This window comes from Abramis brama (assembly GCF_963993115.1).
Source record: "Abramis brama genome assembly, chromosome: 8".
NCBI classification, from domain to species: domain Eukaryota; kingdom Metazoa; phylum Chordata; class Actinopteri; order Cypriniformes; family Leuciscidae; genus Abramis; species Abramis brama.
This window is the reverse complement of record NC_139970.1, coordinates 35,403,865-35,429,408: the sequence shown is the minus strand read 5'-3', so window position 1 is coordinate 35,429,408 and position 25,544 is coordinate 35,403,865. Positions and strand designations below refer to the sequence as shown.

The following is a 25,544-nucleotide window of genomic DNA, read 5'->3' as shown; positions in this document are numbered from 1 at the left end:
ATTCTAGTAGACAGATATTATTAAAAAAAATAATATCCACAAAACCGTAATGCACCTCAATGTGGGTCCCTAAACAGAAGATAAACTTAATTTCAACCACTGCTAAATGTTTTATTGTCCATCCCACATTTAAATGTATTAAGAAAAAATTAAAATGTTTTAATGGCTTTGCATTGTCAGCACCATAACAAAGTACATGTACTATACGCATGCAAACAATGCAACATATAAAACAGAGCTGAGTGTGAATAGACATGATAGAGTAATTACGGAGATAGGAATCTCGTGTGTTTCTCATTGAAACGATGAAAATTTCGAATGAACTGGCCTGACTTCTTTGAAGAGGAGAGAACAGGGAAATAGAAAGTAACATCAAAATTATGAAAGAGAGTTTTGATAACAGTGGTTATAGGTGAGCACGAGTGCCATCATTCCTGCAGAATGAAGGGTTTTCACACTGACAGACGCCCACTCCAGTGCTCAGTCCACGATGAATGTTATTGTGCAGTACTCAGAGACCCGTTCCATTACCCAAACTGCCCTCTGCAGTTTGGACAAGGCCTCTTCATTCAATGGTACATCTCTGAAATCCTCAGTTTGGTTGGGTTTCACGAGGCTGTCAAGTGAGGGTTGTGGGGGTTTTTTTACCCAGGCTTATTCGTTCTTCTGGTGTCACGTTAAATCTAATGCCACAGTAAGACTCTGAGATTCACATTTAATGTAAGAGGTGAAGAGAGATGTCTGCACTTGAGAGCTCCATCTTCTTTTATCTGGCCCTTCGTGAGCCCTTTCTCCTCTCTGGTGATGGATGCCACGCTGCACAGTCGCCGCCGGAAATGGGCTCTTTCCACGCGCACACGCCACAGTCAGGGTCCCCAGTGCGTTCGTGCGGATGTGTTAATGGTTTTTGTCTGAGAATGGATGTTTCTTCTCTACCATTACAAAATGTCAATGGCCTTTTTCACAGAGATTGCTTAGAGTTTGTTCAGGGGCACGTTGCAGTCTGACCGTTTGTTCTGCTTTTGTGTGTGGGGTGATAGATAACTTCGTGGTGGACCACAGCTCCTGTGTCAGAGCCTGTCCCAGCAATAAGATGGAGGTGGAGGAGAACAGGATCAAGATGTGCATCCCCTGCACTGATATCTGCCCTAAAGGTGATCACACACTTCATCAAAACTCACCAAAATGCCATATTTGCTATGCTGATTGCCCCAAAACCAAAATGTCATTTGTCAGTGAAATTTCACAAACTGTGATAGCAAAGCAAAAACATATTTTTGGTGAAAATGCTATTTCCTTAATTTATAACAGTATTATTTTAATATTACTTACATGCTATTTATTAGCTTTTATATTTTAATTTTAGTTTAAGTTTTAGTCATTTTGGGATGTGTTTTGGGCATTTTTATTTATTTTTTATTTCAGTTTTAATAATTTTAGTACTTTTGCTAAAAATTATAATTTTTCACCATTGTTTAACCAGATGTTTATTTAAGTTTAATAATATTTATATTGCATTTTATGTCAGCTTTACTTCAGTTAACAAAAAATATTTTTTAATAGTTTTGGATAACACTGATTTTTATAAATTATAAATGTACAATATTATAGATTGTAATACATTTATATATATATATATATATATATATATATATATATATATATATATATATATATATATATATATATATATATATATATATATATATATATATATAATTATATCGATTTGTTTTCTCTCTGAAAACAAAGAAAAGAAACAATCAAATGTAAAATACAATTACTGGTAACACAGCGCTTAAAACTACATGGAACTACTGCTGCTATTCAAAGACTGGTATTGATACAGTCTTTGTTTATGTATTTATTTATTTATTTGCATCAACTTGTGAAGTTCATTGGTTACTGTAGTTATTGTTATCAGGATAGTTCAGCCTTTCCAGTAAACAAACTACTTTGCCCATTGTGCAGCGGTGTATTGTGACAAAACACTACATCACAGTACATGTATTGTGCACCGTGAACTTTACAGCAGTAACAGGGATGTGTGAAGTATGGTCTTTTGGTGGGAACCTTGCTAACCAATTTTTGAAGGGGTCAGTTGACCTGACATTAACCATTCATTAATTATTCTTTCTTTCAAAGTTATCAAACATCACCTGAAAGTTCTATCCATGATTTTTACACAGTTGTCTGGTTTATGTTATAGCATGTGATGGGATTGGCACTGCCAGCCTTCAGACGGCTCAAACCGTCGACTCCAGCAACATTGACAGATTCATCAACTGCACCAAGATCAATGGAAATCTGGTGTTCCTCATCACAGGCATTAAAGGGTGAGAGTGGCTCCTTTTTCTCTCCACAAGGCCTCTTTCGGCTCACTTCACAGCCATTACACTCTGCTTTACAGCTGAATATCGAATATTGGATTGTCGGAAGCCATTTGACCTATGCTGCTTCTTTTTATCAGATAACATCAGCTTTAATGATGCAGGAGGGGATTCATGAAAGAAAAGCTCTAGAGAAACCATTCACATCATGGCTGTGTAAAAAAAAAACAGCAGTGGCTAGTTTAATAGCACACATTAAAAGTGCCGTTAACACACTTTGCGAGTTTAGACAGGCAAGCAAGACCTACGAGACCTTCTACTGACTCTCAAGACGGCCGCAGTTAATGTGACTTTATATGAGAAATCTGCTGCCCCCTCTTTATATAAGTGCTGTGAAATATTTGATTGTCAGCTTGTCAAGAAGTCATTTGACCTCTGGTTGACCTGCTTCCTCCAGTGGTCTCTTTCTGATCCCACTGCGCCTGCTTGGCTGGCCCTTTAACCCCATATAGCTGACTCTGCTCTTAAAGAGCAATCCAGGGCCAGCAGCCGCAGGCATGCTGGGAAAACCCATGTGCACACATACACACATCCTGATAGGCATGCATATGACATCATCTCCACCACAAACTGTGCTATGGAGTGCACATATTTCTTACACGTATTCCCACGTGCACACTCTCACACATGCCGCGTCAGCAGGTGTTCTGGACACATCCTCCCAGAAGATCTCCAGCTCAGTGGTGCTATTAAAACCTGCTGTACCGCTCAAAAGAACATTATAAGGCATGCATGGAGACTTAGAAAATTCAGCAGACTGGGATGGATGTGGTCAGCAGATACTGGTTAAATGCTTTTATATTGATAGTCTGCACTTATGGACTCTCTAATAACTTGATTTTTGCAAATGGCTTCTCACTGATTGCTTTAAGAGCTTGTTACACGATCTGGACTCAAAATGCTAGGTTTTTCTTGATTTATTAAAGAAATTATGTGGCTTTCAGTATGTACTGAGTATGATGTGTATTTGCATCGATCTTCGTCTGTGTTACAGGGACATATACCACAACATAGAGCCCTTGGATCCAGAGAAACTCAATGTGTTCCGCACCGTTCGAGAGATCACTGGTAAGTCATGTTGGTTTCATTTGGATTGGTCTTTTACATAATAATGATGATAATATGATAACACATTGTTTTCAAGGCATCTTTGAATAATACATAGTGCCTTACAAACACAAATTGCGCAAGCCACAAATGACAAAGAACAAACCTTCGGAGGAACCAGCACTCAGCAAGGGGAGCCCATCCTCCTCTGGCATGTTATATGCTAGTATAATAAATGAACAATTTTACCCAATATTGATGTATGTTTATGCTTATTAGAATATGTGCTGCTGACACAAGCACTGCTAACTCAATCTCTGCTGAAATCAGTCAAGTTACGTTTACTGTGCACTTTGCATGAGGAGGGTTATTTGTTTAACACACTAAGGCCCTGCTTACACCTGGTATTAAGATGCATTTTGATCGGTTGGATCACAAGTAGACGAGGGAGAAACATTCCCCTTGACAATCTATAACATTATCCTGTTTACACCTTCATTTGCAAGACTACTGCAAACGTTGTGAGTGCATTAGAAATCATCAATGGTGAGAGAACATTGTGCTTAGTACGTTTTTCGTCTTCAAACCAAACTTGGTTCTCCAGCCGACAAAGTTTAAATCCAGTCTGGCTTGCGCGCTTCCCATAATCTTTACGCATTAGGTCAGTAGGTGGAGAGTAGGCTTCAGTGGCTGTTCGAACTCATTCGACCACGAGCGTCTACACTACAAAAGCAATCTGGTCGAATGCATTTTTGTCTACCTCTGGAAGTGGACAAGCTCAAAACATTTTAAACCCCCTTTACATTTACACCTGTATACACGTCGTCCACTTGTGATCCGATCAACCAAAACACATCTTAATACCAGGTGTGAACAGGGCCTGAGAGAGTGTTCCAAACCAGTAACTAATGAGGGTCCATTTTAGTTAGGGTGTAACAGACAGTAGACAGCGAGGCAGCTTCCTACATTTTGGAACAGAGCCATTAATTTATGCTTTCATAAAGAAGGGCCTGTAAAATGAAAATAGCTGATTCACATGCCCAGATTTTCATAATCCACCTGTTTTATTGAAGAGTTGCATCAAAAACACATGGAACAAAGCACAGAGGAAGATCTAGTGTGTTTGTGGATTGTATACGTGTGTGTGGAATGTGTGTAACTGTGTGTGTGTTTGTACGAGAGTCCGTTTCTCTGTATCTCAGCGGGGAGGCCCTATATATGATGAATACATGATGAGGAATATTTCTCCAACTGAAGAGAGCTTCCCAAAGGAGAGCAGGACTCATAAGAAACATGAAAGCAGTTGAAAACACACACGCTCTCTCTCTCTCTCTCTCTCTCTCTCTCTCTCTCTCTCTCTCTCTCTCTCTCTCTCTCTCTCTCTCTCTCTCTCTCTCTCTCACACTCTTTACCTCTCTCGCTCTCTCTTGCTGTGGTGACAGCAAAGAGGGCTCTCCAAGTCAGTGAGGCATGCATGTCAGGCTGTCACATCTATATGCAGGTAGCCACAGTCTCTGACAGAACGTCTTGACTGGAAAGGTATTATTTCTGCTCTGTGACCCCCAGCTTGAAGACTTTGACAGATCCAGAGGTGCCGCTATAAGTATTTCTTTACAGCGGGTTTTTAAATCGAATGTGTTTACTCCATTTGAATGAATTCAGTGTACAATTTGCATTTTACGCCTGAAGAAGGTCATCTAGCTGTGAGAAGTTGCAGCTGAAACGAAATACCCTTCAGATGGCTGTTATTTAATTTTTGTATGGTTGCATGGTCAGTATGACTCCCAGTAAACCCCAAACCCTGACTTGCATTAAACGAACATTTCACAGCCGCAGTCGAATGCTTCTCCACCAGTATTTGAAGATTTGGGGAAATGCTTGTGGCTCTTCCGGCACTGCCTTCAGCTCAAGCCCTCTGTGAATCTCTCAAGAGAGATGGACAGAAGAGGCTGACCTGATTTAACCTCTGCCTGGTCTCAGGGCTTGAGGGAGGGGTTAGCACTGGGACATAGTGTAGAACTGTGAAAAATTATCCATTTTTTCTGACAAAATATTTTTGCAGCATTTTGATCATGATATCTGATATTTTTCTCCAAATGTATTTATTTTCTCTGAAGTTAGGTTTTTCAACCAAACAGCCAGTGTTGCAAAGTAGATTCAGATTGTTTATTCTAAAAAGCAAAAAACACAGTACAAATATAGTTTTTGTTAAATGATGATTTGAATGATATTATACACACACACACACACACACACACACACACACACACACACACACACACATATATATATATATATATATATATATATATATATATATATATTTTACAGTATATATGTCGAATGAGCATTTATTTGAATTAGAAATATTTTGTAATGTTATACATGTCTGGTAACACTTTACAATAAGGTTCATTAACTAATGTTAGCTAATGTATTAACTAAAATTAACTAACAATGTGCAATGCATTAGTTACAGTATTTATTAATCTGTGTTAATGTTAGTTAATAAAAATACAGCTGTTCATTGTTTGTTCATGTTAGTTCACAGAGCATTAACTAGTTATGTAATATTTACTAAGATTAACAAATGTTGAAGAAGTATTGTTCATTCTTAGTTTATGTTAACTAGTTAACTAATGTTAACTAATGAACCTTGTTGTAAAGTGTTACCAAATGTCTTTACTTTCACTTTTGATCAATTTAATGCATCCATGCTGAATAAAAGCATACATTTCTTTAAAAAAAATAAAAAAGTCTTACTGACTCCAAACATTTGAACAGTTTTGTACTTTATATGCACCGATATAACAAATACGATATAAACAGCCTACATATAAGCATCAGAAATTTATGACACAAAGAGATCCTAGCCTTAAAGGATCATGTTGGCGCAGATCAAACTCACTGGTGTCGACAGCTGTATTTTGTGTTACCCAGACTCATTTGAAGCAGTTCCCTTTGTGATTCTTACGTGCAATTCATTTGTGGGGCAGCATTACTCTCCTGATGTTTGTCTGGAGCTGACAAGTGTTCTCTGGGACCTCGTTAGACTATTAGCATGATGAAGTCTCACCTCCACACGTAAAAAAATAAACAGATTACAACACAGACAGGCAAGCGGCCCACTCTCAAGGCACTGCAGACACACTCTCTTAGACTTCCCATCGCACAGTTTTGTCATTAAGGCAATTAGTGTCAGCAGACACCATGCTAACGACACCTCACTGAGGCACTTCCTCTAATCTTCCTCCACAACCTTAGACCAAATAACTCAGGCTGTGGAAAATGCAAACGCTGAAGCGTTTAACCCCATCTCAGCTCAGAAATGATTGATTTCTAAGAGTGAAAAATCATGAAATTTTAGGTACTTTTTTGCAGGTTTTGCATTAATAATAAACAGTCTGGCAACAATGTCAGTAGAGCTCAATTAATGTGAAATTTAGATGATTTATGATTTATTGATGGTATTTTTCTCTCCTCCAGAAAACCATCACTGGAGGCAAATGTCTTAATCAAATGGCTGCATTAATATTTACTGTAGTCTTTTCTGGTAGACATTCTAATGAGTGTGGAACCCAAACGTTTGAATCCAAAATTTTAACGAAGCACAACAAAGCAGGCCAGGAATGATAACCACAAGTTGCGGCCTAGAGATATGACCATAAACTCTCAGCAGGAATAATATTTATATTAGTCTCTTAACACAAGACCGCTATTGCTCAAACATGTCCCTCTGAAAGTAATGAATTAGTTTGAAGGCAATCAAATATCAGTTATTACTTGAAATATGCACCATCCAAGCTTTGCATTGTTAAAGTAATTGGAGCAATTTATGTTCTTCTTGTCCTTGAATAAGAAAGTCCTCTTCTTTTTTTCTTTTTTTTTTTCGTGGCCTGTTTGTCTCTTCTTGGCATATGCACAGGATTGTTTTCCCTTCAATAAATTATTCATTTTTTGAATCCATTATTAAAATGTCTCCTTGATCTATAGCTATCAGCTCTTCAATCTACATTAAATAAACGGAGATAGATGCAGGATATGAGAATATAATATAGTCAGGCATTATATAGTGGTCATATTTCTCAAATAGCACATTGATTATGCTCAGCACTGATCACCCACAGTCATTAATGACTTTAATAAGATCCTAAGAGGATTTTTTTTTTTTTCATGCTGCAATGAAAGTAATGCATTTCTCTTAATAATTACTGTAGGTGGCACCACTTATGTCTACTATGTTGGCTGATCATTTGGTTCATTGAGTGTGTCATCTTGTGTTTTCCAGGTTTTTTAAACGTTCAGTCCTGGCCAGAAAACATGACTGATTTGAGTGTCTTCTCCAATCTGGCAACCATCGGAGGCAGATCTCTCTACAGGTAAGATCCAGGGCTCACTCTTTGTTGCCAGCTCTAGAAATAATCCCCCTCATCCTACTTCCACAAGTCTGTTGCTTTCTTCAAGTGCACTTGGGAAACTCATTCTTTCAAACCAGGCATTTGCTATTACAACGTCACACATTTAAGTCGGAAAAATAACGCAGAAGTAGCCTTAACAAAACAAAATAATTATATTTTGAGCAGTGAACTCAAAAAACCTGAATTCAAAATGATTATTCATTTCTATTACTTATTTATACATGGTATCAAAACTAAATGTTTGTATTATATAAAGCAAACCGTGAAAGTCAATTGAATAACTTTGGAGTTGTTGTCTTTCTGTGGTTCTGTAATCAGACCTTAAAAATAATTGGAAAACAGCATGTAAAGTTAAAAATAACTTGCAAAATCATTCATTATAATTCGCTACAGACTTGTTTTCCACTCACAAAATTCAAAGCCTGTCTGATGTGTTGTGCCTTTATCATCCATGTTAAAGAGGTGGTTAATGAATGTTTATTTGAAAGAGATATTTGTTTATAGTTTCTATTGATCGTGACATTTATTCACTTCAATATCAATATTATCATTTGATGAATAACTAGCCTGTTAGATTTTTAGCTGTTCAAATTGCTTTCAGCAGTAATTTTGTTACTACTTTTCCATTATGTCCTGATTTGCATCATTTAGTCATGTTAGTGAATTGGACTAAAACAACGCAGACGGCATGTGCAAATGCGTAATTCACTCTTAGTGAATCCTCTCTTTCGTGGTTTCTAAAGAGGCTTAGGCTTTCTTGCCAAGAGTTCAAAGAGTACAAATGAAAAGCTCTATTCACACAGTGCAACACCCATTTGCTTAGAGTTAAAGAGTCAGGAGAAGCAGAAAGAGAGCGAGAGCACAGTTTTAACGTTTGCGGGTCATTTGTTGAAAGCTCTACCACTGTAGCAATTACCGTTTGTCACATGATGTGCTCTGTGTCTGACACTGGCTTTTTGCCTGAAACACAGAGGGGGAAAAGTAGAGACAAAGAGGAATAACAGAAGAGAAGTCTCTGCGAGATGAGAGCGATGTCAGTGTCTAAGTGCACCTGCACCTGCACGTTCTGACTCTCAAAGCCCCTTTGATGTGCTCTTCAGCACGCCTGCCTGTGATTAAAAACACTGTTGTGATTACGCCTCAGCATTAACCCATCTCATAACATCTGAAGTGGGAGATCCTCTGCGACGCTAGATGGGGGACGCAAGCTAAACACTTGCTTTAGAAAGGCAACAGCAGCTCTCATACTGACAAATCGCTCGTGCCTTTTGTTCATGAAGCCATCATTTCAGCTTTCTTTGTGTCAGATCTCATTCTTTTGTTTCATTCTTACTCATTCTGATCTGATCAAGTCTCCAGGCAAAAGAAAGTCTGGTCTTCTTAGTTGTTTTTGATTGTTTAAAATTGTGCTTGTCAATTGAATGTGTTCGTTCAGTTTGAAAAATTGTTAAAAAAGGAAAGTGAAAATGTATTTTATTAAATATATAAAAATGTAATGTCATGTAAATAATTATAAATTATAGAATTTTAATAAAAATTTTATATTATATTTATTTATTTAGTTCGTTATATTCATATAAAGCCCTCAAATGTTTAATTATTATTTTGTATTATTTGTTTTAAATATTTTTTGTCATTTGTTTGTTTATTCACACACACACACACACACAAACAGATAGCTTGATAGAAAGACAGACAGAGTGATTGATTGATTCATTCATTCATTCATTCATTCATTCACTGAGAAAAATTAAGAAATGTAGGCTTATCTGTTGTATTGTACTGATTAAATATTGTGTATTCCCTTTGTTTTTGTAACTGAATTAACCCCTCTTTAAAGTGTTAACGGTAACCTTTTGTCCCCTTGTGTTTTCTCGTGTGTTTAGTGGCATCTCTCTTCTGGTGCTGAAGCAACAGTGGATTTCATCACTTCAGCTGCAGTCTCTTAATGAGATCAGTGCTGGAAACGTGTACGTCACCAACAACAGTCAACTCTGCTATTACAACACCGTCAACTGGACACGACTCTTCCGCACTAACACCCAGAAGTCCCTGATCCGCAACAACCGCGACCCCAAGGAGTGCAGTGAGTCCGTCGCTCTGTTTTTACTATTGTTCCATTCGTTTTTAGGATAAATTAGTCATATCCTAGCATAGCCAGATATTGCATCATAAGGTCTAGTCCAGTTCATTCTTGCAAATCAAAATGCTTCAAAAGGCAGTTCTTCACAACATCTACCCAACGATCTGCAGCATCTGACCTGTGAGAAAAAGTCTTGAGGCTAGGATGGTTCTCAGGCTTCCAGCTGCTGTTTGTCCTGGTTCACCCGAACCACAGCCAGAGATCACGACGCCTCACGCTGAGCTCGCAGACTTTGAGGCAGTAAATTCGGTCACATTGGAAGGTGCTGGTGTGGCTTCCTCATACCTGACGTTCTGGCCGTGTCATTGCACCTCACCGAGCCTAGCGGGGGCCATGAGGGTTCCTCCACAGATGGAGGGGGTCAGGAGATGTCAGACGATCAGAGTCTCACTCTGCTGTGAAATATGAGTACTGATGCAAGCCCCCTACTATGTGCTCCATTTTTACCCTTCAAATTCACCCTTAGATCCAACATAAAGAGTTCTTTGATGTTTTTTTTTTTTTTTTACTTGAAGATGTGTGGAATGATGTTACCGCAAACCTGAAAAAAGACCCCAAATGCCTCGGGTTTATGCATGGACCGTCAATCTAATTACCCATTATCTGCAAATGTTAAGTCGCTCCATGAACAATCACAGGGAATTAATTGCAGGGAAGACCCTGCAACAATTTCTGACATTTCAGATTTTTTTTTTCTAGGAGAAGCTGTAATCACCAGAGGGAATTTACTTTCACCTCTGTCTTTAAGAACTCTCTCTTTTCTCGCTGCTGAGTGATGTTTATGAAAAACAGCTAAAAAGCAGTTTTTGGCCTTCTTTTCCATTGCGCAGGATGTTGTGATGCAACAGCAATCATTAATGTCTCGCGGCAACCGTAGCCTTTTGTTGGGCTTCGCGATCCCCCTGGCTCTTACACATCTCCCTGGAAACCAACCCAGCACTACTTTTGACATTAACACAACCCAAATTTTGTGTTTTCAACCAGGTTAAAACTTTGAAGTTGGCATCTTTTTGATCCATCTGCCACAAATATAGAGCTGAAAGGGCTTCCCACTTCTCTCTGTCGTTCCTCGTGCTGTTGGATACCTGCGTTAAGCACCAAGTTGGTCCTTGAACTAGATGTTGTTCCCTGAGAAAGGCTGGGTTTTTGTTGTGCTCTCTGGAGTGCTTTTACATGTTATTGCTCATTTAGTCATTGATTTTTGCAAATAAATGTACTAGCCACATATAAAATAATCCCTCCCTGGTGTTCAGCAATCCTAGTCCTCAAAGTAACATAATACATTGAGGAGGTTTTCATTGTTTTCTAGTTGAAAATTAGAAAAAGAAAAATTCTAGTATTTGATTTTTGCTTTGAATTCACCATGATATCAAAATGGACATTTTTTTTATGGAATACTGTTGTGTTCTTTAATCAAAATAACTTCCCCCTCACTCTTGCTAAGACATCTTTCTCTTCTTTGATGGCGTGTGACAACCTGTCACTCACCTGAGATCACAGCGATAGCAAACCACAACGATTCAAATGATCTAATCAATTACACACGGGCAAAAGTCTTGCTCCACATTCTTTCTCATTCGAAAAGCTGTTTAACTCGGATATACGTAACAATAGGGAAGAAAAGACAATCGCAACATCCGTTTCACGCCGAATTTGTGAGAGCTGTGCAGATAAACCCCTGATCACAAGAGACGCCGTGGTCTTTAGCGTCCTTGTTAGCGCCTGTTTCCCATTCCGGTGACGCCGGTTGAATCCCACAAGTTAACGCTGTAAAATCCAGCATTATTTTCCCAATGAAAGCAAGAACTTGACTTTTTGTTCACATTGTCATAAGTTTGCTCATATTTAATACACATTAGTTTACATCCATATTTTGACTGTGGTTTTGAATCTTTTGACCCCAATATATGCTCTTCAGTGATATTATTCTCATCATTAGTTCAGAAGTTTGTCTGTTGAGGAGGACGTCTGTGAGACTTGCTGAAGTGGTGTCAGCAGTATTTTAAAACACTCTCCCAGCTGCTGCAAAATACAGTGCCCAGTGGGTGGGCGCCCAGACCATTCTGTCCTCATTTCAAATTGAAATGCGGCAGTTCATATACAGTCAGCTTTGTGCAAGCTTAATACATCCATGACCGGACGAGTAACACTTTTCACAGATGGCGTGTGCATTGTGTTCAGTCACGGTTTGACAAAGGATCTTTTCCATCTATTGACTGAACGTTTCCCTGGGGTGGACTGACAGCATCATTTGGAGACAAATGTGCAATAGATTGAAATGCAGATATGGACAGAAATTAGTTTTTCATTGTAACACCTTGGAACAGGTGACATTTTATTAGAAAAAGTCAATTAGAGCAGTCACTTGCACAATTAGCACTACATTGTAATTTAGGCAAATATAAAATTCTGCATTTTTATTCTAAAAATATATCCTTATATCATCTATTGCCATACAAAATAGAATAAATATTATATATATTATATACAGTAATATATACAGTGAGGAAAATAAGTATTTGAACACCCTGCTATTTTGCAAGTTCTCCCACTTAGAAATCATGGAGGGGTCTGAAATTGTCATCGTAGGTGCATGTCCACTGTGAGAGACATAATCTAAAAAAAAAAGTCCAGAAATCACAATGTATGATTTTTTTTAACTATTTATTTGTATGATACAGCTGCAAATAAGTATTTGAACACCTGAGAAAATCAATGTTAATATTTGGTACAGTAGCCTTTGTTTGCAATTACAGAGGTCAAACGTTTCCTGTAGTTTTTCACCAGGTTTGCACACACTGCAGGAGGGATTTTGGCCCACTCCTCCACACAGATCTTCTCTAGATCAGTCAGGTTTCTGGGCTGTCGCTGAGAAACACGGAGTTTGAGCTCCCTCCAAAGATTCTCTATTGGGTTTAGGTCTGGAGACTGGCTAGGCCACGCCAGAACCTTGATATGCTTCTTACAGAGCCACTCCTTGGTTATCCTGGCTGTGTGCTTCGGGTCATTGTCATGTTGGAAGACCCAGCCTCGACCCATCTTCAATGCTCTAACTGAGGGAAGGAGGTTGTTCCCCAAAATCTCGCAATACATGGCCCCGGTCATCCTCTCCTTAAGGCGAGACACGGCAGGCAAAAACATTGTTTGTTTTTTTACTGGTCAATTTTGAGATTTTTGGATATTTGTCTTCAATAACATGTCTTCTTTCAGACTGTGGTGAAAAAAAGTCCGAAATACACATTTACATTGTGATTTCTGGATTATTTTCTTTTTAGATTATGTCTCTCACAGTGGATATGCACCTACGATGACAATTTCAGACCCCTCCATGATTTCCAAGTGGGAGAACTTGCAAAATAGCAGGGTGTTCAAATACTTATTTTCCTCACTGTATATAAAATGACTATAATAATTTTATATGACTATATTTAAAAATGTAATTTATTCCTATAATGTCAAAGCTGAATTTTTTAGCAGCCACTACTGTTTTATCTGTTTTTACCAGTTGTTATCAGGGAATAACATAGCGCTGGATGGCGCGATTGACCAATCAGAATCAAGTATTCCACAGAGTCATATAATAAAAATGTTTAATATATTATACATTTTGTATTATCATTTATTTAAATAAGACAGGCTTTTGCCACTTTCAGTGGTAGGACTGATGAGAGATGATAGGAAACTATGGGGAAGTTAGTTATTTACTGGCATGAGTGCTCTTGTATTAATGATAAACATATCTTTTGCAGTTTTGGATCGTATGGTATGTGACCCGCTCTGCTCTGATGCTGGATGCTGGGGTCCGGGGCCCGACCAGTGCCTGTCCTGTCGGTTCTTTAGCAGGGGACGCACCTGTGTTGAATCCTGCAACCTGCACGAAGGGTAAGTTGTTAAACGCCACACTCAATGCCACTGATAAGTTAAATTGACATGTAATATAGATATGTATAACTATTTGTACAGGACATGTTTTACTACATGAATCTACAAATCTCAAGAATCACAGGTGTGCTCAAGCTATGTTGTCGGATTATTTGTATATACTTTGCGGCACAGTTTATTAATGTTCGCTTGTAGAAGATGTGTCTTCCTAAGGTTGAACAATAGCTAGTTGTTCTACAGGGATTTCACAAAGATTCATGTCTACATCCTCTAGAAAACAATAATAAAACAGCAGAGCAGCACGTCCCCTGGCTTTGGAGAGCAGGTTGCAATGATGAAATGTAAGCTTGGTTGAGCTGGAAAATAAATAACAGTGTTTGGGTGAGCTCTACCTCATATGACGTCTACATCAAATACAGCAGAGTGTGGAGCACCATGACAGAATGAAGAACTGAGTAAAGCCTTTGTTTTGTTTCACACACGCACAAAGATTTAAGGCAGATAAACAGACACACACAAGTATGTGTGTTTCCATGGGCACTTTTGACCCTGTGTACTTTAAGAAAATAAACTCTCTTGAAGCACACTTTTCAAACTAACTAGTTTATCCTTTCCACGCAATACATTTTTCATGAAATTAATTTATGGTTTAATGATATTAATAAAAGATTAAACAATTTAATAATATATGACAGATTTTCATAGTTTACTGTATGTTTTATAGTCTTAAAGTCTTTTCTTTCTTAGTTGAAACACTTAAAATGTGGTTTGGGAAAAATATCTTAGTGATTAATCTTTTACTAATTAGTCACTATTTTTTTTTTTCAATGTTGTTTTGGACCACATTGACTTTTATTGTATGGGCACACACACCCAAAAATAAAAACTTTTGTGATGAAAAGAAAGTCATACAAGTTTGGAATGACATGAATGACTAACATTTTTGGATGCACTACCCTTTTAAAAGCATTTTAAAAATAGGAAAAATAAATGCAGGTGTAATACAATATTTTCCAAGACAAATGGCCTTCATTTAACAACAAAAAAATAAAAAAAATAAATGAATAATAATAATTTAATAAAAGCACAAATACTGTACATATACTGTGTTTGGCTAGTCACACATTAAAGTAGAATGGGTGGATATGTAGGGCACATGAAATTATAATGTGTGCCAAAACACTCTAGAAAACATATTTTGTGTAGTAAATCTGTGTATTTTCTTGTTTTTGTGCAGCCAGTAATAGATAGACAATTGCTTACTCTTCAATTTGATAGTTGACAGACATTCTGCTAACTATAAGTAACTTTGCAACTACATGTCAACTACCAGTCATTAGAGGATTAGTAGACTCTTAGTATCTGCTTAATATTTGATAACACTTTATTTTGATGGTCCTCCAACAGACATTCCACCGACTATATGTAACTTTGCAACTACATGTCAACTTATTCCAGTCTACTAATATCTAGTGAAAGTTAGTTGACATGTAGTTGCAGGGCCGTAGCTAGAGGATTCGGGGCCCCCTGAAAAAAATATTGATGTGGGCCCCCACCACCCTCCACCAATATCATATACTGTACAATAGATGAGCATGGAGGCCCACATACAGTATAACAGAAGAAGGTGATGTTGTTGTAAAACCTTTATTTTAAAAGTTAAATTTATATAAAAATTACAACTAATAAAAAGAAATTGTTAAATAATAATAAAACCAATTTAAAAAAAGTAACAGCAAAATAATGTTTTTTCCCCCATCAGGGAAACAGTCTGTTATAATTCATAAATCAAAAAGTAAACATTTATACAAGAATGACAAGAATGCAGTCAAATTTAAAAAATAACCTCATTTATTGTTTTATTTTTTAATAAAGATAATATTATTAAATAAAGCTAAAATGTATTCATTCAAGCGCATTCGTGTTTTATTAATGTAGGCTAATAAATACATCATCAGCCGGCAGGTTAGGTGCATAATGCAATGCGTCGTGACTTGTGTCAATTTTTTAACTCTATTTACAATAGTGTAAAAAGACAGGGATTTTGAACACGTAATCATTCGGTCGATTGTGGTGCGCACCAATAATGAAGAGTGAGTAGCCTACCCGACAGGCTGTAGACGGTAGTTTTCTTATTTCCAGCGAAATAACAATACAACCTGTCTTCAAAGAACGTCTTGATCGACTGGGATACAACAACTCTCCTGGCCTCTCTCTCATTCTTTTCATAGCATTTCTGGTGCCCTAAGTTATGTTTTCTTTTCCCCGACATTTTCAGTCAATCTCCTGCTCTTCCACCAAGTTCATCGTTAACTTCAGGCACTGCCGCCTCAACTCTGATTGGTTCTGTTCACGAGCTGGGGCGGGACTTACAATTTTATTGGGTCGATCTGATGTTTGTCACTGACTGAATAATTAATAAATACTTTAGATCGGACTAAACCATTTATAGGGAGGTAAGAGAATATTTTGAAAAAATATTTAACCAAATTGCATGTTTTCGTGGTTTTTATTTAAATCTCAGGCATACAACTAATATAAATATTAGAATTATTCACACAACAGGGGCCTATATATTAGGCCTATAACTGCTGGATTTTGTGGGGCCCCCTGGGCAGTGGGGGCCCCTATAATTGTCACCACCTTTCACCCCACTAGCGACGGCTGTGTAGTTGCAAAGTTAAGTTACTTATAGTGAACTGCTGAAATAAAGTGTAACCAGACATTTTATTTATTGTCTTGTGTCATTTCATTGTACCTTGTGTCTTTATTTCATCATAAACTCCTAAACAAAAAAAAAATTATAATTTTGTTTACCATGGCACTGTAGATTAGAAAGTGCTTTGCTGGTCACCAGCACATGTTGTGTTATGGATGATGTTCTCGTTATGCTGCTTAACTAACTTAACCAGCCAGGCTTCCTTAGTAAACCGCCTTTACCAATACCAAACCAGCACAAAAATCTTTTTGGTAGTGAGTGTCTGATTCCTCATAAAATTGTTTTGACATTAAGCCCCTTCTCTTGGTTAACACATTTGGAATAAGTGAAAAATAAAGGTGTTGATCAGTGCAGTGAAGAGAGTAAATTACAGATTGGTTTTGAGTTCCCTCTTTATTTGTTGTGTGCTTACATACTGCTCAAAGGGAAAGATGAATATCAGCGTTTGATTGATTTGACTGAGTGAAGCAGCTAAATTTAATTTCTCCCTTGCCCAGAGCTAAAACAAGGCAATAAACAAACAACATCCATTTTCACATTCTAAAACAACAGTCATTTGCCATTTTGAGACAGTCCCTCGTCCTTTGAGTGTTTAGGACTATCATGGATGGGTGCACTATATTTTATATAAATGCCACATCCATGTTGGTTTTGCATTGATAGTGAATCAGCACCAGGGCTCGTGCACCCTGCGATCGTCCCACATGATTCTTTTGCCTTGCAGACTGGCCGGTTCTAGGCCCAAGCTGCTCACCAGGCCCTATGTGGTCGAGAAGCGGGAGGCAGGTTCGGAGAGGTACGGCACGGACACGGATGCATCACTGTCTAGCACTGTCACGTCCACCTACTCACCCGTCCCACACGAGTCACCCAGTGCTCCGCTATCTTTGCTGTTTTTGTTTGTGTGTGTGTGTATTTGTGTTTTGATTTGCAGGGTGATCTCAATGCTTTCTCTGTCTCTCCTCTGGTTGTCGACCTCTGCGGTCTCACTCGCTGTTCGCACAAGATGATTCACTCAGTATTAGGGAACAGACAGCTAAAAAATGAAAAGACCCACTGTGGGGAGTTTGAGCTCTAAATGAAAGATTTTGAAGATGATTAGGACAGTTTCTATTGTGTGGTTTGCTGGAAGCAAGCAGAACGTTTTGTGCTTTTTTACAGCTGGTATTAACATTCATTTCAGATGATTGTTTAACAAGTGGCTAGTGGTAAATACAGATATCAGAAACAGTCCAAAAGGCTTTCTGGCTCAGTTTTCAGTGTCAGACACTAATAGGGAGGGAGGACATTTTTTGAAAGAAATGAATACTTCTCTTCACCAATGATACATTAAATTGATCAAATACGACAGTGAAGTATAATGTTACAATAATGTTACAAAAGATTTCTATTTCACATGCTGTTCTTTTGAAATTTCTATTAATCAAAGAATCCTGAAAACAAAATTATCAACTGTTTTCAACATTGATGATAACAATAAGAAATGTTTCTTGAGCTTCAAATCATGTGACACTGAAGACTGGAGTAATGACGGCTGACAATTCAGCTTTACATCAATTATAAGTTTTAAAATATATTAAAATAGAAAACAGTTTTAAATTGTAGTAACATTTCAAAATAATATTACTGTTTACTGTATTTTTGATTAAATAAATGCAGCCTTGGTGAGCATAATAGACTTGTGAAAAAAGCCTGTAAATCACACACCTGCAGTTGTTTATGATTCTACAAAATTCAGCCAAGTCATGTTTCACATTAGACTGATTAGAAATGGAGACCCAATACAGAAACATGTTTTGCATTTTCCTAGTAGTAGCATTCATATATTTCATGTTGGATTTTAAGTACATATTTGTTTACTTTTGAATGATAAACCATTTTGTTTCTGTATTGGGTCTCCACTTGATGTCCAATGTCAAAATTTATGTCCTAAAGCAAACACAGTTGAGAAAGAGAACACAGAGTGAACCAGGAAACATGCGGTGGACACCGAACGTGCAACACTACGAAGCCTGTGAAGCTGAAGTTCAAATAAAGGGAGAACGAGAAGTCTTTTAATGATAAGGTGGTCTTCTAAAAGCTTCCTCACAGTCTGCACAAAATGTGCTGTGCCTTTTAGATAAAGAATAATTAATTCTCATTTAATGTAACACTCATTGACATAGCACGTCAATCATAAAAAAATAATATTTTAAATATTTTTCTCCCACACTGAGCTGCCATCCTCCACATGTCACGGCAACGGATGTCAGCTTCTAAAATGTCACTACCGTCTTCAGAGGAGTGATGGAACCAGGAAGCGACTGTGTTCGCCTGTATTGAACCATTTTGTGATCATTTGTTCCAGAGGTCCCTGGCGGATTTCCTCCGTGTGGTGCTTTGAGGTGTCCCTGAATGTGCTTGATGAATTGTCACCTCGATAGGTGGTGAAGGCTGACTGTTTACTTTTGGTCAATAGTAACTGTGTTTGCCAGCTGTGGCAGCTGTCTGAGAAGTGCTATAAACACCTGGCGGATGTGTTGGATTCCACTGTTGCCTCCCTATGGCCTTGTGCCTCAGGCACTGAATTCCCTTCGGCTGCTCTTTCACAAGCTACCTGTGTGTGTGTGGACGTGCGTGCGTGTGTGTGTGATGACTCTTTTTTTACTGCCTGTGATTCAGCCTTTCCTCATTCAGATCTTGAAATCTGAAGTGTTCATAAAGACCTAATATCTAGTCTGAAATTGGAGAGTTGTCTTGACTTTAAAAGGCTAGTGATTGAATCATCTAGATCCTTGAACTTGAGCAGGAATTCATTGACGAACTTTGACGATTGACGTGCTATTCTTCCCATCTGAAACTTGAATGCTCTTGAACGGTCATTAAATGTCATTTTAGTGTGTTATGTTACCTCATATTTTTCTCTTTCTCTTTTATAGGGATGTGCGTGAGTTCGCAAATGGTTCAGTGTGCCTGGAGTGTGACGCGCAGTGTGAGGTGGCAGATGATGACGGTCTTACGTGCACTGGGCCTGTGAGTTCAGTCATATATTCATCTCCAGCTACACTTATTGATTGATTGATTGAAAACTTTATTGAACAACAACAATCAACACGAAGTGTTCAAAAGGATAAATACACAAAAAGCCCATAGGCTTGTTTCCATTGTGGTCCTTAAGATAATAATAAGCCAATAATATCAGTCTTTAAAAACAACAACATTAGCACAAGTGTACAATTTTAATTGGCATGGTGTTTTAGACATTCTTTTTTTTCCTGATTATAAAAAACAACTTTATTTATTTTTTAAAGAAATGAATACTTTTATTCAGCAAGGACATATTAAATTGATCAAAACTGACAGTGAAGCCTTTTATAATGTTACAAAAGATTTTGAATAAATGCTGTTCTTTTGATCCTTCTATTCATCAAAGAATCCTGAATGATCACAGTCTCCACAAAAATATTAAGCAGCACAACTGTTTTTAACATTGATAATAATGAGAAATTGATAATCATTGATAATCTGTCCCTTTAAATGCAAATGAGCTGCTGCTCCCGGCACAGAGGGCGGAGCTACAACAGCTTGTGTCCTTTTACCTCACACAGACGTGCACTGAAAATGTCAAAAACTTTTTGTATGTTCAAACCGGAGTCAGACAATGATGGACAGACTCAAGAAGAAGTGACAACACGTAGAATGCAACAGGACATTTCTGAATGGATTTATGTAGCTTATGTGTAGTTATCTTCTAGTCATTGATTAGCATATTCTGTCTTGATAATCTGTAAATTGTGTTCCTGGGGGCGGGGCTTATGTAATTTTTGGGGTTAGTGATGTCACTAACCCGGGAGGAATGTCGTGTAGTCCCTACCAGCCGGTTGTTGTAGTCCTTAAAAAGCTATTTCTTTAAGAGAAAATATCTTCCTTTGCTTTGAACTTTGAGCGTTGTAACTTTGCAGATGTTGTTTATGCTCAAAGAGCAACATTACACACTAACTAAAGTTAGAAAAGTGAAATCATAATCAACCACCCCTTTAAAAAAATCTTACCAACCCCAAACTTTTGAAAGGTAGCTTTAACTACAAATAAATATAATGAATAATCAGCTCAATCACTGCTTGGTGATTGTTAATTTTGGATTCTGTGTGCATGTTTCTTTCATTTCAATGCAATCTCTTTCAATATATATTAGCTTTAAGCACAAACAGAGCTGAACAGCAGACACCACCTTCGATTGGCTTGGTCAAATGATTAATTGAATCCCTTGTCGAAGTGTACTTTTGCTGCCGTCGGATTGATTTTACTTCTTGTTAATTTAGTGAGAAAGTAGATTAAGTTGCCTAAGCTTGGCAAGTGTTTACAGAGAGTCCTGCCCCATAGAAGACACCTGAGAGTGGGATGAATAAGCTGTTTGGATCTGATCAGGTTAGAGACATTACCACAGATGGGCTGTGTGCTCAGCGCTGCCCCTTTTTCAAAACAGCCTCGAGCACTTTGGTTTAAATTGATGACTACATGACAGATGCGTAAGGCCGTGTGCTTGCTTGTGTTGGCGAAAGAGGATTTAGCCGATCCATCTCTACATCTCAGAGGCCTCTGGCTGTTGTCTGCTTGAGTCAAACAGAAAGGTCTCGCAAATGACGCGATCATGAGCCCTCCGAGACCCATACCAGCACAAACATAGACAGAAAAAAACCTCTCTAAAACTGAGTGCGTGTCCTGACTTAAAAAAATTAATCAAAATTTAAACCTGTGCCTGATCAAAGCCTGTTATCTCTTCATTTCTGAAGTAGTTCAGTCAATGTGCCATGTCGATGTGAGTATGTGTACATGTTAGTAATTGTTACTGTATATAAAGAATGAAGGCATTTTGCAGTGTAAAATTATTGACAGCTAAGCAAATCTCCTTGTAACCCTTGTGTCAAATGTAATCTAAAAAATATTTATTTAAAGATATTTGATGTACTGCTCTTAATTATTTATTTTTACTCATTATATGTGGTAAAAAGAAAAAAGAAAAAGAGAGAGAATTATAATAATAATTGTATAGTAACATCCAGATGAAAAACTTCACATTCCTAAAATATACCATTGGAGACAATATGCAAATAATAGAGACACTAAATTGATCACCAAGTGATCCAACTGATTTCTCCAATAAGGACTTTACACACCCATAAGCCTCTGAGGTGATGCAAGGCTTAGCTAAGCTGTTAAAATGTGTGTTGTTATTAGTGCAGATTAACTGCTGAGTGGTCTAACCTACCTGTGAAGCAATCAGCAACATCTGCTTCACAAAGGCATAATTAAACAACACTAACAAACAGTGTTTTGTGTGTGTGGAGAGGAATTGGAGATTTGTGTGCAGCAGGTGTCTGGAGAAGCAGCACAATTAACAGAAAAAGTGATGATGCTTTCTTGGTAACCTTGCCTTGGAGGAGTTTTACAGACACCTTTATCTCTGTGCCTTGCTACGCACGATTTTGGCAGACCCAGTGCCGGAATAAAATCGACTCGCTGAGCCATCATATATTACCAAGAAAACAGTAAGCTTTTTCAGAGCTATAGAACAAAATGAGGAGGCATTTGGTGAGCTTTATAACAGCCTACAATGCATGCAAATTAAATTGTACAGTCAACATTCGCAATTAAAACTTAATCAGAAACAATGCTAATTTACTTCCGCCAGGATTCTTTAATTAACATGCCCCCAAACTCAATGAATATCCAGAGTTTCCCCACTGGTAATTATGACATTCAGGTGACGTTCATGCACGCTATTCTCATAGCCATGATCATTTTGATAAGACTTGAAGGTAAAATAAATTCAATAGATTTATTAAAATATTAAATGAATAATGCAATGCTGAATAGAGCAGCATGCTACTCATGTAGTTGTGGTTGAGTGTTCATTTGTTTATTTAGTTTTGAGCCTTTTGCCACTTAAAGGGTTAGTTCACCCAAAAATGAAAATTCTGTCAGTAATTACTCACCCTCATGTTGTTCCAACCATGTAAGTCTTTCGTTCATCTTCGGATCACAAATTAAGATATTTTTGATGAAATCTGAGTACTTTCTGACTCCTCCATAGGCTTTCAGAGGGACCCAAACTCGCCGGCCCAGAATAGTTATTAAAAACATTGTTAAAATAGTCCAAGTGACTACAGTGGCTGTACATTAAGTTTATCATGCGACGACAATACTTTTTGTGCGGAAAAACAACAAAAATAACGACTTTATCCAACTATTAGTGTTCTTCAATGTGGGCCTCTGACGAGAGTTCACGGGAGCGCCAGGACGCATGCGCGAGAACTGAGATTACGGAGTTCTTCTTCTTCTACTTCTTGTTACTGGCTGCTCACTCCTTGGGAGTATTACCGCCATCTACTGTACAAGATGACGTCCCGACATTGCCGGAAGCGCAAAACGGTCTATTTATAAGCAGAGGAAGACGCGCACTGTATGTAAGCTATTTGACACTTATTGTGATTTAGGTCTCGATGATGTCGGGACCAGAGTCCTGCACGGGTCCGATTTTATAAATCCGCCCGTACCCGCAGTGCTTCAAACCGCATCCGACCCGTTATCCGTCAACAGCACTAATTAAAATCCGCACCCAACCCGCTTAAAATAGAACCGACACCCGACCCGCACCCGAAATAAAATCATTTTAGCCAATCACATTATAGACACAATTACAATTATTGCCAGGTCATACAGAAGTTATAACCACAATTAACACAAGGACAACTTCAGCCGAAGCTGTCAAAAGGCCGGCACATGAAGAACATGGCTAACGTTACCACAAAACTGAGTAACCTAACAGACGCGGCTACAACACTATATCTGCCACGCAATTTCGTCTACCCTACATCAGACAATTTTGGGTTCAAACACGCCCTGCACACCACACATACTGAACAGTGTTACATTTGAAAAATACTGTTCGACAGAACTGCTTGGTTTGTTACCAGGAAGCATCTGCGTGCTTCCTCAGCGAAGAAGTTCCACATTTGCGGCTATAATCCAACACGAAACTGCATGCAGCAAAGCCTTTCACAATATTGTTTTCTTCAGATACTGTAACTCCAAATTTCTCCCACACACTGGACTTGACTTTTGATGACGTATTGTCGAAACAACTTTACAATCTCCACTAGCTATTCTTTTCTTCAACTCCTCAGCATCCATCTCGACGACTGCAGTGAAAGCAGATCGCGCGCGCGCAGTTATGAGGAATTTTTAAAACTGAAAGTATAGATTCCTGGGAGGGCGTGGCGCGTGGGCACAAATAAACTGATGTGGATTTTAAATTATTTTATCAACTTGAAATACAGGAATATTTTTGTAGATGTGTTCCTTAAAATATGCATATATTTTTACGTTTGCATGTGATTGTTTTAAACCCGTGTTTAGACCCGTGTTTCCCCCGTGTCCGACCCGCACCCGTATCCGACACAGTTGGATATTTTTCACCCGTTTGAGCAAAATTTGCGGGTCACCCGTCGGGTACCCGAACCCGTGCAGGACTCTAGTCGGGACGTCATCTTGTACAGTAGATGGCGGTAATACTCCCAAGGAGTGAGCAGCCAGTAACAATAAGTAGAAGAAGAAGAACTCCGTAATCTCAGTTCTCGCGCATGTGTCCTGGCGCTCCCGTGAACTCTCGTCAGAGCAGAAGCCCACATTGAAGAACACTAATAGTTGGATAAAGTCGTTATTTTTGTTGTTTTTCCGCACAAAAAGTATTGTCGTCGCATGATAAACTTAATGTAGAGCCACTGTAGTCACTTGGACTATTTTAACGATGTTTTTAACAACTATTCTGGGCCGGCGAGTTTGGGTCCCTCTGAAAGCCTATGGAGGAGTCAGAAAGTACTCAGATTTCATCAAAAATATCTTAATTTGTGATCCGAAGATGAACGAAAGACTTACATGGTTGGAACAACATGAGGGTGAGTAATTACTGACAGAATTTTCATTTTTGGGTGAACTAACCCTTTAATAGCAATAGTAGAGGGTAGATGAGAAACGATGGGGATAGTTCACCCAAAAAATAAACTTCTGTCACCATCATTATGTTATTCCAAACCAGTACGACCTTTTTCTTTTGTGGAACCCAAACAAAGAGGAACCCAAACGTCTTTTTTGTCTATACAGTGAAAGTCAAAGTGTTATTTAGGACCCCATTGACTTTCATTATATGGACAAAAACATTCTTCCAAATGTCTTCTATTGCACAGATGAAAGAAAGATTTGGAACAACATGAGATGTGTGTAAATGATGACAGGTGTCTTTTATGCTTACTCAGGATGCATTTATTTGATCAAAAGTATAGTAAAACAGTAATATTGTTAAATATGTTTCGTTAAATATAACTGTTTTCTATTTTAATACATTTTGAAATGCAATTTATTCCTGTGATGGCGAAGCGGTATTTTAAGCAGTCATTACTCCTGTCTTGTTCCTTCAGAAATCATTGTAATATTCTGATTTGTTGCTTAAGACACATTTCTTATTATTATCAAAGTTGATGTTTTGAGGAATTGAAAGTTAGAACAGCATCGAAATAGAAATCTTTTCTAACATTTTAAATGTCCTTAATGTCACATCCTTGCAGAATATAAGTATTAATAATTTTTTTTTAAAAACCTGCACTGTTAACATCGATGGAAAACTGTATGTTTACGGTCCTGAAGCTGTGTGTGTTGCGTGCTGCCTGGCTCCCACGGCCGCGTCTGGGTGCCGTCTGCTGCTTTATTGCATCAGAGGCGGTTTACAGCGTGAAATGAAGAGCAGCTGTAATTGCTGCAAGGCTTTTATTCATCTCTCACAAGAGATTCGCTCATAAAGAAGCACATATCAGCCTCGGTCTCACTGAGCACAGACAGATACGCTCGCATACAGATGTTCCTCAAGGTTACGTAGGCGCAGCATGCGTTTTCCACTCTTAATGGAACAA

At 38.1% G+C, this 25,544-nt stretch overlaps 1 protein-coding gene across 3 annotated transcripts in view; it reads left to right on the top strand.

Moving 5' to 3' along the window:
• The window catches only part of erbb4b (erb-b2 receptor tyrosine kinase 4b), a 316,016-nt gene that overhangs the window by 227,450 nt on the left and 63,022 nt on the right, over nt 1–25,544 (top strand). For all 3 annotated transcript variants that reach the window (XM_084123173.1, XM_084123172.1, XM_084123171.1), the window contains exons 8-14: nt 1,041–1,154; nt 2,210–2,336; nt 3,385–3,458; nt 7,726–7,816; nt 9,742–9,941; nt 13,748–13,880; nt 19,518–19,611. In XM_084123173.1, the coding sequence (XP_083979299.1) occupies nt 1,041–1,154; nt 2,210–2,336; nt 3,385–3,458; nt 7,726–7,816; nt 9,742–9,941; nt 13,748–13,880; nt 19,518–19,611 (833 nt within the window). The remainder of the gene's footprint in view (nt 1–1,040; nt 1,155–2,209; nt 2,337–3,384; nt 3,459–7,725; nt 7,817–9,741; nt 9,942–13,747; nt 13,881–19,517; nt 19,612–25,544) is intronic.